General features: G+C 46.2%; 1 protein-coding gene across 3 annotated transcripts in view; it reads left to right on the forward strand.

The window, feature by feature from the left end:
* The first annotated feature begins 3,047 nt into the window (after positions 1-3,047).
* MED27 (mediator complex subunit 27) overlaps positions 3,048-13,166 on the forward strand; it is a 216,236-nt gene continuing 206,117 nt past the window's right edge. For 2 of the 3 annotated variants that reach the window (XM_014582454.1, XM_027766647.1), the window contains exons 1-2: positions 3,048-3,271; positions 5,437-5,581. In XM_014582454.1, the coding sequence (XP_014437940.1) occupies positions 3,069-3,271; positions 5,437-5,581 (348 nt within the window). In that variant the 5' untranslated portion in view covers positions 3,048-3,068. Of the gene's footprint in view, positions 3,272-5,436; positions 5,582-12,846; positions 12,930-13,166 lie in introns of those variants that run through there. The other variant, XM_006164348.3, reaches the window with a different exon arrangement.

The following is a 13,166-nucleotide window of genomic DNA, read 5'->3' on the forward strand; positions in this document are numbered from 1 at the left end:
CCTGTATATGCTGCACTCAGATTTCATGATTGTTAATATTTTACTACATTTTCTTTATTTTTCCTGCCTCCCTCTTTCTTTAATTTTGCTATAGGGCATGTGTGCTTGCTGGAGAGAGACAGAGAAGTAGAGAGAGAGAGAAAGTGAGAAATCACACCCTGGGGCAGGGGATGGCCATAGGTAATCCCTTCTCGCCCCATTTAACCCTTGGGATTTTGGGTGGAGGTGCACACACACCTGGGGAGTTTTTCAAATCGTTGGTCCCCACTCAAAGCAGTCATCTAAACTTCCACTCCACCTGCTGGGTCTTCCTGTTTCTAAATAAACATGTTCGTATTGTTTACTTTTCACATGTAATGATGGCTTTTTAATCCTTCCACAGTGTATTTCTCCCTGTAGCAGAATCTAATGAATTAAATTATGAAATTATCACGGACAAAATACTATTGACTAATTCTGCAGACCTTATTCTGATTTCCTCAATGGTCCCAATCATATCAGCAAAAGAAAATCCCAGACTACAGGTTGCATTCTCAAGTCTCTTTAGTCTCCTGTAATCCAGAACGGTTCCTCAGCCTTCTTTGTATTTCATGACCCTTATTATTTTTTTGAAAAACAATAGGTCAGTTATTTTGTGGCATGTCTTTCGATCGAGTTTGACTAATGTTCTTATTAGATTAGGTTTTGCATTTTGGCAGGAATAGCATAGCTGCATACTGTGCTCTCCTCAGAGCATTGTATTAGAAGGTACACGAGCACCATCGGCAGTGACGTTGTCCTTGACCTCTCTGTTAAGCTGCTGTCTGCCCGGTTTTCCCACTCAGTTGCTACCCACCCCACCTTTTTAAATTTTTTTTAGAGAATCATTTATTTATATTCACTTTATTTATTTATTTTTAAATTTGACTAGAGAGAGACAGAGAGAGAGAAAGAGAAAGTCAGAAAGCAAGCTACCAGGCCCAGGACTCAAATCATAGTCAGCCATGTAGGAGTCCAGCACCCTAACTACTATGCCACTTGCTAGCCTCTCACCCTACCTTTTCTTTCCTTTTACATTAATGAATTCTAAAAAAAATTGTGGTCAAGTATACAAATGTAAAATTTATCATTTACTCACTTTTTTTTTTTTTTACTGTTTTTTTTGGAGAGGTTTTTGCTATAGGGCATGTGCGCTGGCCAGAGAGGCAGAAAGTGAGAAATCACTCCCCAGGGGGGATGGCCATGCCACAATCCCTTCTCCTCCATTCTCCTCTTGGGATCTTGGGCACGCATGCACACGTGCCCGGCATGAGTTTTAAGCCACCGGGTCCGGGACACGAACTGTGGTTGACTACATGAGAGTCCAGCGACATAACCATTACGCTAACTGCTGGTCCCTCATTTACTCACTTTTATGTTAAGTTCTGGCATTTACGACATTTACAGTATTGGGCACCCACCACCATCTACAAAAGTTTTCCAAGTCCGTAGTCATTAAAATCCTTTGCAGTATTAGGCTGAAACCTTCCTTCCAACAATTTTCCTACAGCTGGTTGTCGTTATCACCACGAGAACGCTGAACTCTTTTCTCTCATCGAGATGAAGATGAGTTGAAGGTCACCATCATGACCGTCACCCTGCTCTCATATTCTTAGTTCCAAGCTATGCAATGTAGCTACTTTAAGGAAAGAACGTGAGGACTTGGGAAGCTTCTCTCTGGTAATAAAGAAAATAAACTTTCAGAAACCTGTCCATAGTGTATAGGACCAAAAGAGAGATGTCTGGAATCTCAATATTTTGCTGGTGTTGTTTAAATCTCCAAACTTCTCTTTCTTCCACAGCTTCTCTGCAGTGTGTGATCTCTTCAGAGGACTTCGCTGAAAACCAGCCCCTGGCAGCCACCATTCTGCTTTCTCTATAAATTTGACTACTCTAAGAACTTCATATAAGTGGGATCACATATAGTTGTCTTTTAGTGATTGCCTTATTTCACTTACCACAATGTCATCAAGGTTCGTTTATATTGTAGCACGAGTCAGAATTTCCTCCTTTCTCCTCCTCCTCCTTCTTTTCATTACCAGAGGGTGCATGCACTGCTCGGAGAGTGGAGGGTGGGAGGGTAGGGGAGAGACCCCCCTCCCAACACACATACGTGGGGAATGGTGACACTGCAATTCTTATTCCTCCATTTCTCCATCCCGGTAAGATCTGGGGCAGGCACGCACATGCATTGCAGTTGTACCTTGTTTAGCCGTTTGGGGTCTGGCTCCCTATGCACACAGGTCTTTACTGCTGTGCTGCTGGCTGGCCCAGAATTCTCTTTCTCCTTATGGCCGAAAAACATATATTCCACTGTAAGGATATATCACATTTTATTTATCTGTCTATCCACAGTAAGACACTGGGTTCATCCGCCTTCTGGCTATCAGGTGAACAATGCTGATATGAACATGTGCATAAATACCTCCTCTAGTCCCTGCTTTCATTTCCTTTGGGTATATTCCCAGAAGTGGAATTACTGGAGCATTATTTTTCTCTTCTTATTTATTGTGTACCCTGGGGACAATATCTGAGGTTGTGTAAATATCCTGTTATTCTTCTCATATTTTCATCCACTAGTTTTAGCCTCCATTGATTCCTGCCAAATGACAATGTTCTAATTCCACCATTCCTTCTACACCTATTAGCTGGCATTCTACTGTAGGGAATACATTTCTCTTCTCCCTCACTTATTTGTGAATATGGACTCATTTTATTCAACGGGTTAATATCCTTCGCTCAGTGAAATCCTTCTTCATGTGACTCCCAACAGGTCAAGTTTGTGGAAGTGCGGGAACTTCCTGTGTTTCCTTGTTCCGAGTGAGCAGACCGAGAGCGCAGTCTGCCTTCCCCGACGCGGAATCACCTCCTGGCCAGCACTAGCTGGGTTAAATCAGAACCCCTCTTTCAGCAGGTGCGGGCACAGCTACCCGGGCAGCCCCTCTCCCCGCCAACTACATTTCCCAGAGGCCTCTGCGGACACGTCATCAGTGAGCGCGGCGTCTCGCTGGCGAAGCCGGCCGCGGAGAGCCTGCTGTGGCGGCGGCAATATGGCGGACGTGCTGAGCGTTGGGGTGAACCTGGAGGCCTTTTCCCAGGCCATCAGTGCCATCCAGGCGCTGCGCTCCAGCGTGAGCAGGGTGTTCGACTGCCTGAAGGATGGCATGCGGAACAAGGAGACGCTGGAGGGCCGGGAGAAGGCCTTCATTGCGCACTTCCAAGACAACTTGCATTCAGTGAACCGGGACCTCAAGTAGGTACCGGCTGGAGGCGCCGGGGTGGGGGACCCGCCCCCTTCCACCTGCCCGACCTCGCGCGGGTCTTCGCGTCAGGGGCTGTTCTCCCTTCTGGTGCTCTCCATTCCCTTTCCGACCTGTCTGAGCGTCTGCTTGCCCCTCAGGGACACCTCCCGTGGACCTGCACGTCTCTGAGCTTGGCAGGTTTCTCACCTGTGGGCGCTCTGCCCCGTCGTGTCTGATCGGATCCGTACGGATGGTCCAAACGGGACCCGATCAGCGCTCCCCAAACCCAAGGAAGTGCACCCGATCTGATCAGCCCCACCTCGCCGCCCCTGAAGCTGGAAGTCGTCAGTTCCAGCCCTCCACACACCCTCCCCCAGAGCGACAAAACTGGCCTTGTCCGGGCCTGTCCTGTTCCTCTGCTCCCTCCCAAACCTCCTGGTCGTGGTAGCGTCGCTCCTGCTGTGGCTGCTCCTGTTCTACTCCTTAACCTCTTAACCGCTTGTGCTTGCTCTTACCCTCCCCTTACACACAAAAACCAGTTCACACCCTTCTCTTTCTCACATGCCACCTTCTACTTTCTAAGTGTTATTGTACAAATTAAATGAGAAGGTGTTTGTAAAAGGCCTGGCACATACTGGGCCCTCTTGATTGATTAGGTCCTGAACTTGCCTTCTCTTCTTGAAGTCCATCCCAGGAAGGTTAGAATTTCAGAATTTCTTTCTTTTACTTCTCAGAACTGACTTTAGTAGGGGCAGGCATCTGGTGAGCTAGCCATGCTGCGATTTCTAGACTGGTTGGATCCTCTCCCCTCAGCTTGGTCAGCTTAGTGACCAGATGGGAGGAGGAGGTAGGATGGAGGAGGAGATGGTGGCCAAACAGTGGGTACCTTTGCCCCCAGTGTAGTTGCCATAAATCACACATCCCACCTCAGTTCCCACAGTTGCTGCTCTCTGGCTGAGTGCCAAGCGCCAGCCAGGTAAAACCTTTCCTGCTTGATGGGATGTGTTGAGTGTTCTTCTCTTTCCTTTTCATTTTCTCTTTGATTTGCTTCCCTTCACCATGTTAGAAACTTTAAGGATGTTGACATTACCTGTTTGCCTTCTTAATCTTTGTAGAGTAGTGCTGAAAAGGAGGCCGAGAGTCCACAGCGAAGGAGGCCTGAGCAGCTGTTCCCAGTGAGCCTTTCGTGGGCAGTTTGAGGCCAACTGCCGGCCCCTCCGAACATTCTCCTGCATGTGCTTTTGCAGCTGGCACTTTCCCAAGCTTCTCCAGAGTTGCCTGCTAGACGGAAGTGCGCCGTTTGACACAGCCCCCTCCATGGAGTCTTCCCATTCCATTTGTTTATTTTATCTCTTCTTTGTTTTGTTAAGTTTTACCATCTGTGAAGCATCATGTACAAATCTAGCCCTAAGAGAATGATAAATAGTCATCATTTATTCAGGTACTTGCTGTTCCGCCAAATGGAACAATCTGCACGTGGGTCTGAAAACCCTTCGTGAGAGGCAGAGTTAGGTGACACTTCAAGATCCCAGGGAGTCTCCTCCCCCACCGCACAGGCTAATTTCAGTTTTTAAAACCCAATTTTAGGAGTCTTATCGATTCTGCTTCCCTTAAGTGTTTTTCTCCTTTGGAATGGCACTAAACATTCAGACCACCAGTCCTTAACCTTCCAGGTGTCTTGAACTTCTCTGGGAATCTGTGGAAAGCTTGAAAGACTTAAATTAAGATAAGCTCCTTTATGAGGGTTTTTTTCATTGTCCTTACCTTTTGTTTTTCTTTTTTAAAATTTCATTTACATTTAATCATTTTATGTATTTACAGCACACAACATGGTTTTTCAGAGCATACATGCATTGCATGTCAAGCAAGTAAAAAATATTACTGAACACATCCTCCTCAATGGGTAACTTTCCACCCTTGAGCCTGTTGTTTTTTGTTTCCCTGAGCCCCTCCCTCTCACCTCCCACTGTCTACCTGCTCCTATACCGTCTCTGGTATCAACCCTGCTGTTTTGTCTTCTAGTCTCTCAGTTTCTTCTGTAAACTCTCCGAATAGTCTTATTTTGCCTTTCAAAATGTGTTTTTTCTTAAGGGACTTCTGACGGAGAGTTTGAAGAGCAGCCTTTGGACAATGTGGTTGGCTTTACACTGGCGTATTTGCTTTGTTTACTTTTTAGTGAGCTAGAACGCCTGAGCAACTTGGTGGGCAAGCCGTCTGAGAACCATCCTCTCCACAACAGTGGGCTGCTAAGCCTGGATCCTGTGCAGGACAAAACTCCTTTGTATAGTCAACTCCTTCAAGCATATAAATGGTCCAACAAGGTAAGAGATGTCTAAGTGGAGCTATGTAGGAAGGTCAAGCATTCTTGTATTCTATAGAGGTGGGAAGTGAGGGGATGTTTTTATTTTTGTGTTCTTAACTCAGCATGGGGTTATAGAGTTTGTGTCTTAGAATTTCCCCACTTTGGGGCCGGCAGGTGGCATGGTGGTTAGGGGCACGGGATTCCCACATGGCCAACTGCAGTTTGAGTCCTGGACCTGGTGGCTTGCTTTCTCTCTCTCTCTCTCTCTCTGTTCCTCTCTGGTCAAATTGAAACAAATAAATAAATAAATAAAGTTAAATAAAATAATTCTTTATAAGAAAACACAATTTCCCCATTTTGTAGTCCTTTGAAGTCTTTAAGGATTAATAATAATCCTTAGGTTTACATTTAAAAAAAAAAACCACCTAAGTAGGTGCATTTAGCCTAGAGACTGGGGGTGGGGAGCAGCTTTTATGAACGCTTGATGTTACACGTGTTGTACTATGGTGTGTGCATGTCTGGGGCAGATGTCCAGGCTGTGTCAGAGCCTTGGAGGAGTTTGTGACCCCCAGAAGGTTAAGGACTGGTGGTCTGAATGGCTAGCCACTCGCATCGTTTATGACCTCCTATCGTCTTCCCTATTATTGATGGAAGACCATCACTAGGATACTGTTAGATCACTCTAATTAATTTAGGCCTCGTTGTAGGGAGATTGCTCTTAACATGCTCCATGGAATTTGATGTTCATGGATTCCTTCCGCAATCAGGCATACTCTCTAGGACAGCTGTAAAAGGAGAACTAAACTGTAGTTTAAAAATAACAGGCACAATTTGGCTCATGAGTCTGAAAACAGTTAATTTGTTTACTGACAAGTTCCCTTTGTTTGTGTGCTGTGTGTTGTTTTGTGTGTGTGTTTATGCTTTCCATTGATAGGGAACTAGAATATACTTCAGGAACAATTTTGGAAGCTTACCTCATGCAGGGCTACCTCCCTGGAGGTAATTATTTTTACACTTAATGGTCGTGAATGCGCTGTCCCCTCTGGGTAGCCATCATCTTTTTCCTCTTTTCTGTAGGCCATTTCCCTTTAGGTCTTGAGTGACAGATAAGTCTTGGCAGCTTTTCTGATATGCAGAACTTTTTCTCTGAATTTCTCTGTGAGGATATTTTAATATTTGGTTTGAAGTGGAGCCCTGGAAACTGAGTCTGAGAGTCAGGGAATAGGTGATTTGTCATGGGATACTAAAGAAAGAAACTTGAAGCTTGGATACATACGTTTAGCCTATGAAGCCTCTCCCTCCGGACTCTGGACTTCTGGACTGCCACTGACAGAAACCCAGTTTGGTCTATATTAAGCAAAAAAAAAAAAAAAAAGGTGGAGGGGAGAGCTTCATTGACCCCAGGAACTAAATATGCAGGGCGTGTCCTGTGTGCTCCTGAGCTCATGAGGACCTGAATATGCAGGTGGCGTGGCAGAAACCTATCACTTTCTTATCCTCTCTTGGTCTCCTAGCCTTTTTGTTTAAATTTTATTTTAAACATTTGTTTATTTATTTATTTATCTATTTTATTTGTTGTGATTTTTGGGTCACCAGGTCTGAGACTTGAACTGGGGTCAGCCATGTGGGAGTCTAGCACCTCAACCACTAGACTGCTTGCTGGCCCTGGCCTCCTTGCTTTTGTTGGCCTGAAATTCGCCAAGTGGTGGAAAAGATGGCTTGGCTGTTGTAGGTTTGCACAGTTCTTACACCTAGTGTGCATGTCAGGCCTTGGAAAAGGACTCTGGCCCTACTTCATAGGGACCCTCTGACAGGGGTCATTGAGTCTGTGGGTGGGATTCTTAGCTTGGATCATCTGAAACATAGGAAGTGGGGTTCCTGGAGTTGGAGAGAGGAAGTTCCCAAAAGGAGGGGATTCAGGGCAGACAAAAAATGCTAGATGTCTGTTGTGCTTGCCTAGCCAGACATGGGGCAATCCAGCTCACACAGACAGCACTACCTCAGACCACTTGGTTAAGCTTCCTTGTTTTCCCATGAGCATTCTGGTCATCCAAACCTGAGTTACCTAGTGATTGGGTGATGCTCTTCTGGTGGGAGTCTGGGAAGTCTTGCTTTTTGGTGTTTGGATGAGGAGGCCATGCTGGCATATCACTTGGGTAGAGTTGTTCTTGAAATAGGTTGGAGTGGTGAGGACTTCTCAGTGGTGAAAAGATTTAGGCTGATCTCAACACTGTGAGTAATTGGGACTGACAGTGGAAGTGACTGGTCCTTATATTGAAGTGACGACACTTTCGAATGAAAGTAGTTTCATTATTCACCGAATGTGATTGTTCAAGTATTAAAATAGAAGCCTGCTGCCCCTGACTCCAATCCTTGCCTCAAGGTAGAGAAGAGGTTGGCTTAAGGGAAAGAAATATGTGTATGGAACTTCTTACCCTGGAGATGCTAAAGCTTAAAAATACAGGTTAAAAAATAAGGTAGAAATCTATCAAAGATTGTAAATCCCACGTGAACAGTGTGAGAGGATGCAGAGGTTTTAGGCATTTTCCTTACCAGGTGAGGTTAAGCTCCTTTAAAGTAACCGTGTTCTTTCACCACCTCTCTAGTACCATCAGCACAGAGAACGGTTCACAGTTTCAACCCCCTTGTCTCAGAGCTGAGCAGACTGAGGCCAGTGAACTGGTCTATTCGCGGTTTCCCAGCTAGACTGGAGTTTAGGTGTCCTGACTTAGGCCAGTGTTCTTTTCTGTAAAACTCGATGCTTTAGTTCACTTTTGCTTAAGATTTCAATTACAGAAAACATCTTCCCTCTTTTACCGGTGTTTTGTATTTTATTCACGAGCCTGTAAACATTTTCCTAATTTGTAGTGGTTCAAAGGATAGAAATGCAAATAATACCCACATGGTATGTGGCTTCTCAAACTACTGCTCTTTCCAGGACAGACATCACTAATCAACTGTTGTATTTTTCCCTGCGGGGGCTATGTGTGTATCGGCTTAGAATCCTTGCAACTCTGTTCTGGGGCTAGATAACAACCACTGATTATTCAGCGACCATAGGTGACAGGGAAGACATGGTCTTCTAATTTCTGCTGTAGTAGATAATGAATGCCCTACGTGACTCCTACTTATTTATACCTTCACTTACTCTAGAAAGGATTTAAAGTGGATTATAAGAATATGTAAAAAGAGTAAAACGAGGATAAGCATGCCTATTCACATTTTATTTATTTATTTTAAAAGAATTATCTATTTAATTTTATTTATTTTAATTTTTATTATTCATTCATTTCTTTTAATTTGATCGGAGAAAAGACAGACACACAGAGAGAAGGAAAGAGAGAAAGCAAGTCACCAGGTCTGGGACTTGACCATGTGGGTGTGTCCAGTGCCTTAACCATCATGCCTCCTGCTGGCCCACCTATTCACACACACACACACACACACACACACACACACACACACAGTAAACCGAAGAAGTGGCCTGAAGAAATAAGCCAGTATTCTAATTTCCAACTGGGAACTTGGAAGAAACAAACAATTAATTATATGTGTTTATCTTTCCTCTCCTACAAATGAAGAGAGCTTTTTAATTGCTAAAGCTTTCATCATTCATCATTTTACCCTCAAAGAGTTTAAAGCAGTAAGTGCATTAACATGTTAAGTGAAGTTGGGGTAACTTGCCAATGTCAGCTTCACGCACCGCTGGCTGAGAACTGAAGGGGAGTGGGAGCAGCTTTGCAACCACCATTATGAGCTGAACTTTCTGTTTTATGTGCAATTGGTCACAGAAAAGTCTCGTTCATGCCTAATGACTAATTATTTTCTTTAGGGGATTTTGTAATTTTTGTAAAGTCAGTTGGAATATTAATTACATGGTAGTTGGCATAATTGTTAGGATAACACATTTAAAAATTAATCTCATCTAATGAAATGATGTCAAATTGCTATGAGCAGCACTTTTCCTGTGCTGAATTGGGGAAAGAATTTGACTTTTAACTATTATGCACCTATCGATAATTGTTCTGTGGAAGGATGACAAGCTCTTTTGACTGGGGCAGAAAATAATTGGCAGCAACGCCGTCCTTACTGTGAGATAGCACAGGCTTTATGTTGCTGAGGGTGTTCAGATATGCTGGGAGTTAGGCTGCACTCATTCCGAAGGTCCCTTTGCAGAGGTTTCCAGCATCCTGTCGCAAGCTTTATTCTGGCTTTGACTGTTCGCATTTGTTTGTGCAGAAGGCTCCTTGTGTATTTGCCTGGAAAACCAGCCAGGCCAGCCTTTCCCCAGTGGTGTCTGAGCTAGCCACGACCTCAGAGCCCTTGTGTTCTACCGGGACTGGGGAATGGATCCAGAACAAGGCCCTGCCGGGCTGTGCCTTTTATTTATTGTTATTGTTAAAGAATTATTTCATTTTATTCATTATTATTATTATTATTTTCATGCTCACTAGAGAGGGAGAGAGAAAGTGAGAAAATGAGAAAGCAAGCCACTAGGTCCAGGACCTAAACTGTGGTCAGCCATGTGGAGTCCAGCACTTCAACCACCAAGCCACCTGCTGGGACCTTATTTATTTTTTTTAACATGCTTAATTCTTTACTAAAAAGCAACTTTTTATTCTAAGAATACTCCCTTTGAAAGTCTGAAGACAGCTCCTCCATGGTTCCCTCCTGAACTATTCTTATCAGAATCTAGTCACTTGTTGAAGGTGCAGAAGTGTCCCTCTCTCCCAACCATCTTTGAAGGTGCCCTTTCTGTTGTTGCATCCTGGAGTTATCGGGGTTGGAATGATTTTATTGCAATGCTCAGCCTTTCCTTTAGAGACCCGAGGAGAGGTCCCTGCCCGCCTTGTTTCCTCACTGACACTTCTCAGCACCCAGCAGGGTGCCTGCTATACAGTAAACATTTGCTTAAAATTCACTGAATGAATGAAAGAATAAATGAAAGCTTTTTCTGTTGAATTTTTAATTTACAACCCCGTTGTGGTTCGCTTGCTTATAGTTTCGATGAAGTGTGTTAAGAGCATTTCCATTTCCAGTCATTACTGAGAAGCCGAGTTTGTGCTGCTTGTGAGAAGAGAAAACCCTGTGATCTTGCGATGGGGCCAGGCCTGGGTTCCAGCAGGGTAATTTGGAAGGACGGGGTGAGGTCAGCTGGCGAACTGGTAGTAAGCGTTTTGAGGGCTGAGGTTAGCAGTTTTATGTGTGTCGTTTGTCAGCCAGTGTGCCCTTCTAAGTGAGCCCAGGTGACAGCCAGTGCTTAGTAGGGGCTGGACTTGGTAGAGTCTTTTGGAGTTGACTGAGTCAGGCTAATTTGAGCTCCCGCACCTGAAGTTAGGTGTTCTGTGACAGCTGTCATCTTGGCAGCAAAGTGAGGACCGGGGAGGGAAAGTCAGTCCACCAACCTCTTAGGGAGTGCGCTGCGCTCTTTTGTGAATTATCAATAACCAACTTCTATTTTAGGTGGTTTCCCTACCACCAGGCCCAGACCCGGCCCCTTCTCTCTCTGCACAGTGGATACCTGTCTGCGATACAGGCTCATTCAGAATGTCACAGAAAGAAGATCACTTAGGTGCCCCCAGAGCTTAATCATCGCAACTTTAGGATTGTTCTAGGTTGTCATTATGAGCAGAGGTATCAGGTTCTTACAGGTGTCCTTTCACCTCGATCGAATTGTCATAGCACCAAGTGTAGACTGCCCTGGTTAGCCTTGACCCTGCACCCCTCTCCTTCATCCTCACCTGCACACCCTGGTCCATGGCAGCCATTATGAAAGGACAGAGAGGAGCACAGCCAAACAGAAGAAATGATGAGCTAAAACCAGTCTCCTGGGCTCTAGGTACTGCAAGATTCAGAAGTCAAGGAAGGGGTAGCTGGAAATACGAAGTCTTAGGCGTTAGTCCTGGAGTCAGACTGCCTGGGTCCCGATCCAGCTCTGCGCTTGGGCTGTGCCTTGAGCAAGTGAAAGAGTTCTTTTTGAGCATCGGTTTCCTCTTCTGTGAAGTGGGGATGAGACTAGTTTTTTTAATGATAGGATTGTCGTGAAGATTCAGTGAGATGATGCATGTAAAGTGCCTTTGGATAACTCACTCGTAGTAAGAGCCGAATACATGGTGCTTACCGTCACCAGGCAGAGTAATGGTGTGCACGGGCGTGTTCAGCAGCAGGGGCCGTGCTGCTCGGTGGTTAGCATCGTGGTTGGCGCTGGTCTCGTAGGTCCCTTTCCGCGCTCACTGGGAAGGTTGGCGGAGTAATTTGTGCACTCCTCTGAGCATGGAGATGAAAGCACCGTCTGTAGGAGGGAGAGGAGCTAGGTCTCCTTGTGCTCTAGCTCAGCTCTGCTCCCTGACAGCAGTGAGGCCAATCTCTCTGTGCCTCAGTTTCCTGTTCTTTAAAATGGGGATGATGACTGTACCCACCTGAGAAAGGTGTCCTGAGGACTCCATGGGCAGCTCACGTGAAGCACTGACCCGGCGCAGAGCGAGTGTGCTCCGGGCCTGGTGTTGCAAACGGTGAGGTCAGGTGTCCTGGCAGCTCGGGCCTGTCTTCCAGCGGCTTACTGTCCATCACAGGACCCTGCACTTGGTTTGGTATATCTCCCGACGTTCCTCAAATTAGAGATTCCTTTGGGAAACCAGCACTTTCCCCACAGGGAAGCCTGAGCGTAGATACCAGCCGTTCACACAGTAATATGAATTTGTCGTGTTTGTGTATTTCTCCTTTTGTTGTCAAACCAGGAGGTGGAGATGCAAGATTGGGATTTACTGAGGGGTGTGGGATTGAGGGGCAGCAAGGGCGGGTGAGGGTTCTGGGAGAGACCATCAGGAGGAAGCAAGGACTGCAGAGGACGCGGGAAGAAGGACATTCTGCCCAGCGGAGGGCTCAGTGAGGTGCTTCCCTCCCTTTGGTACTCAGTAAGGCCTTCCTTCCAGAGCCTGGGACTCAGATCGGTTCCCTGGTCTTTTTGCCCGATAGGGAAAATGCGGGCCAGTCTGGAATCTTCAGCATTGTTTCTTTAGGAAATGTTTGAACACAGAGGCCAATTTAAAAGGAAACATTTGGCTTATTTCCAGTTTGCACACTGGGTGCTCGATACCAGCTGGGTGCTGGAGGAGACTCCTGGGTTCCCTCCCTAGACTGTGACCAGCGCCACCCCCTCTGATCAGCTTCCTGACTGGGGACGGGCTGTGCAGCCTGCCTGTGCTGCAGCCTCCACGTCAGCCAGGCGTGGACAGTGGCCACTTTGCCCCCGGGCTCGCAGCCAGGCTGAGGAGCTGCCCGGGCTGGCCCGGTCCCACATCTTTACGCTCTCTTGTTAGTCATGGTGTGTGAAAATGGTCACTGCACGGCTGGCTGCCTGGGGTCAGGTTGGTGACTCCCTCTGTCTGCTAAAGAGGCCGGGAGCTCTCTCCGAGGCGCTCTGGCCTGGGTGAGACTGCGGGGGTTGCCGGGCGTGCACCAGGCTCTGTGCGTGACTAGTCCGTTCCCTCTGGGGCACTCTCCCAGTAGCCTTTTCTAGGCTGCCTGGCTGGTGTGGTTTGTCCAGAGCCTTCTGTAGATGGGAGCCAGAGCCTGGAAGGGGCGTGTTCTCGTCTCCCAGGAAT

This window comes from Tupaia chinensis, unplaced genomic scaffold, assembly GCF_000334495.1.
Source record: "Tupaia chinensis unplaced genomic scaffold, TupChi_1.0 Scaffold143602_1, whole genome shotgun sequence".
Taxonomy (NCBI): Eukaryota; Metazoa; Chordata; class Mammalia; order Scandentia; family Tupaiidae; genus Tupaia; species Tupaia belangeri.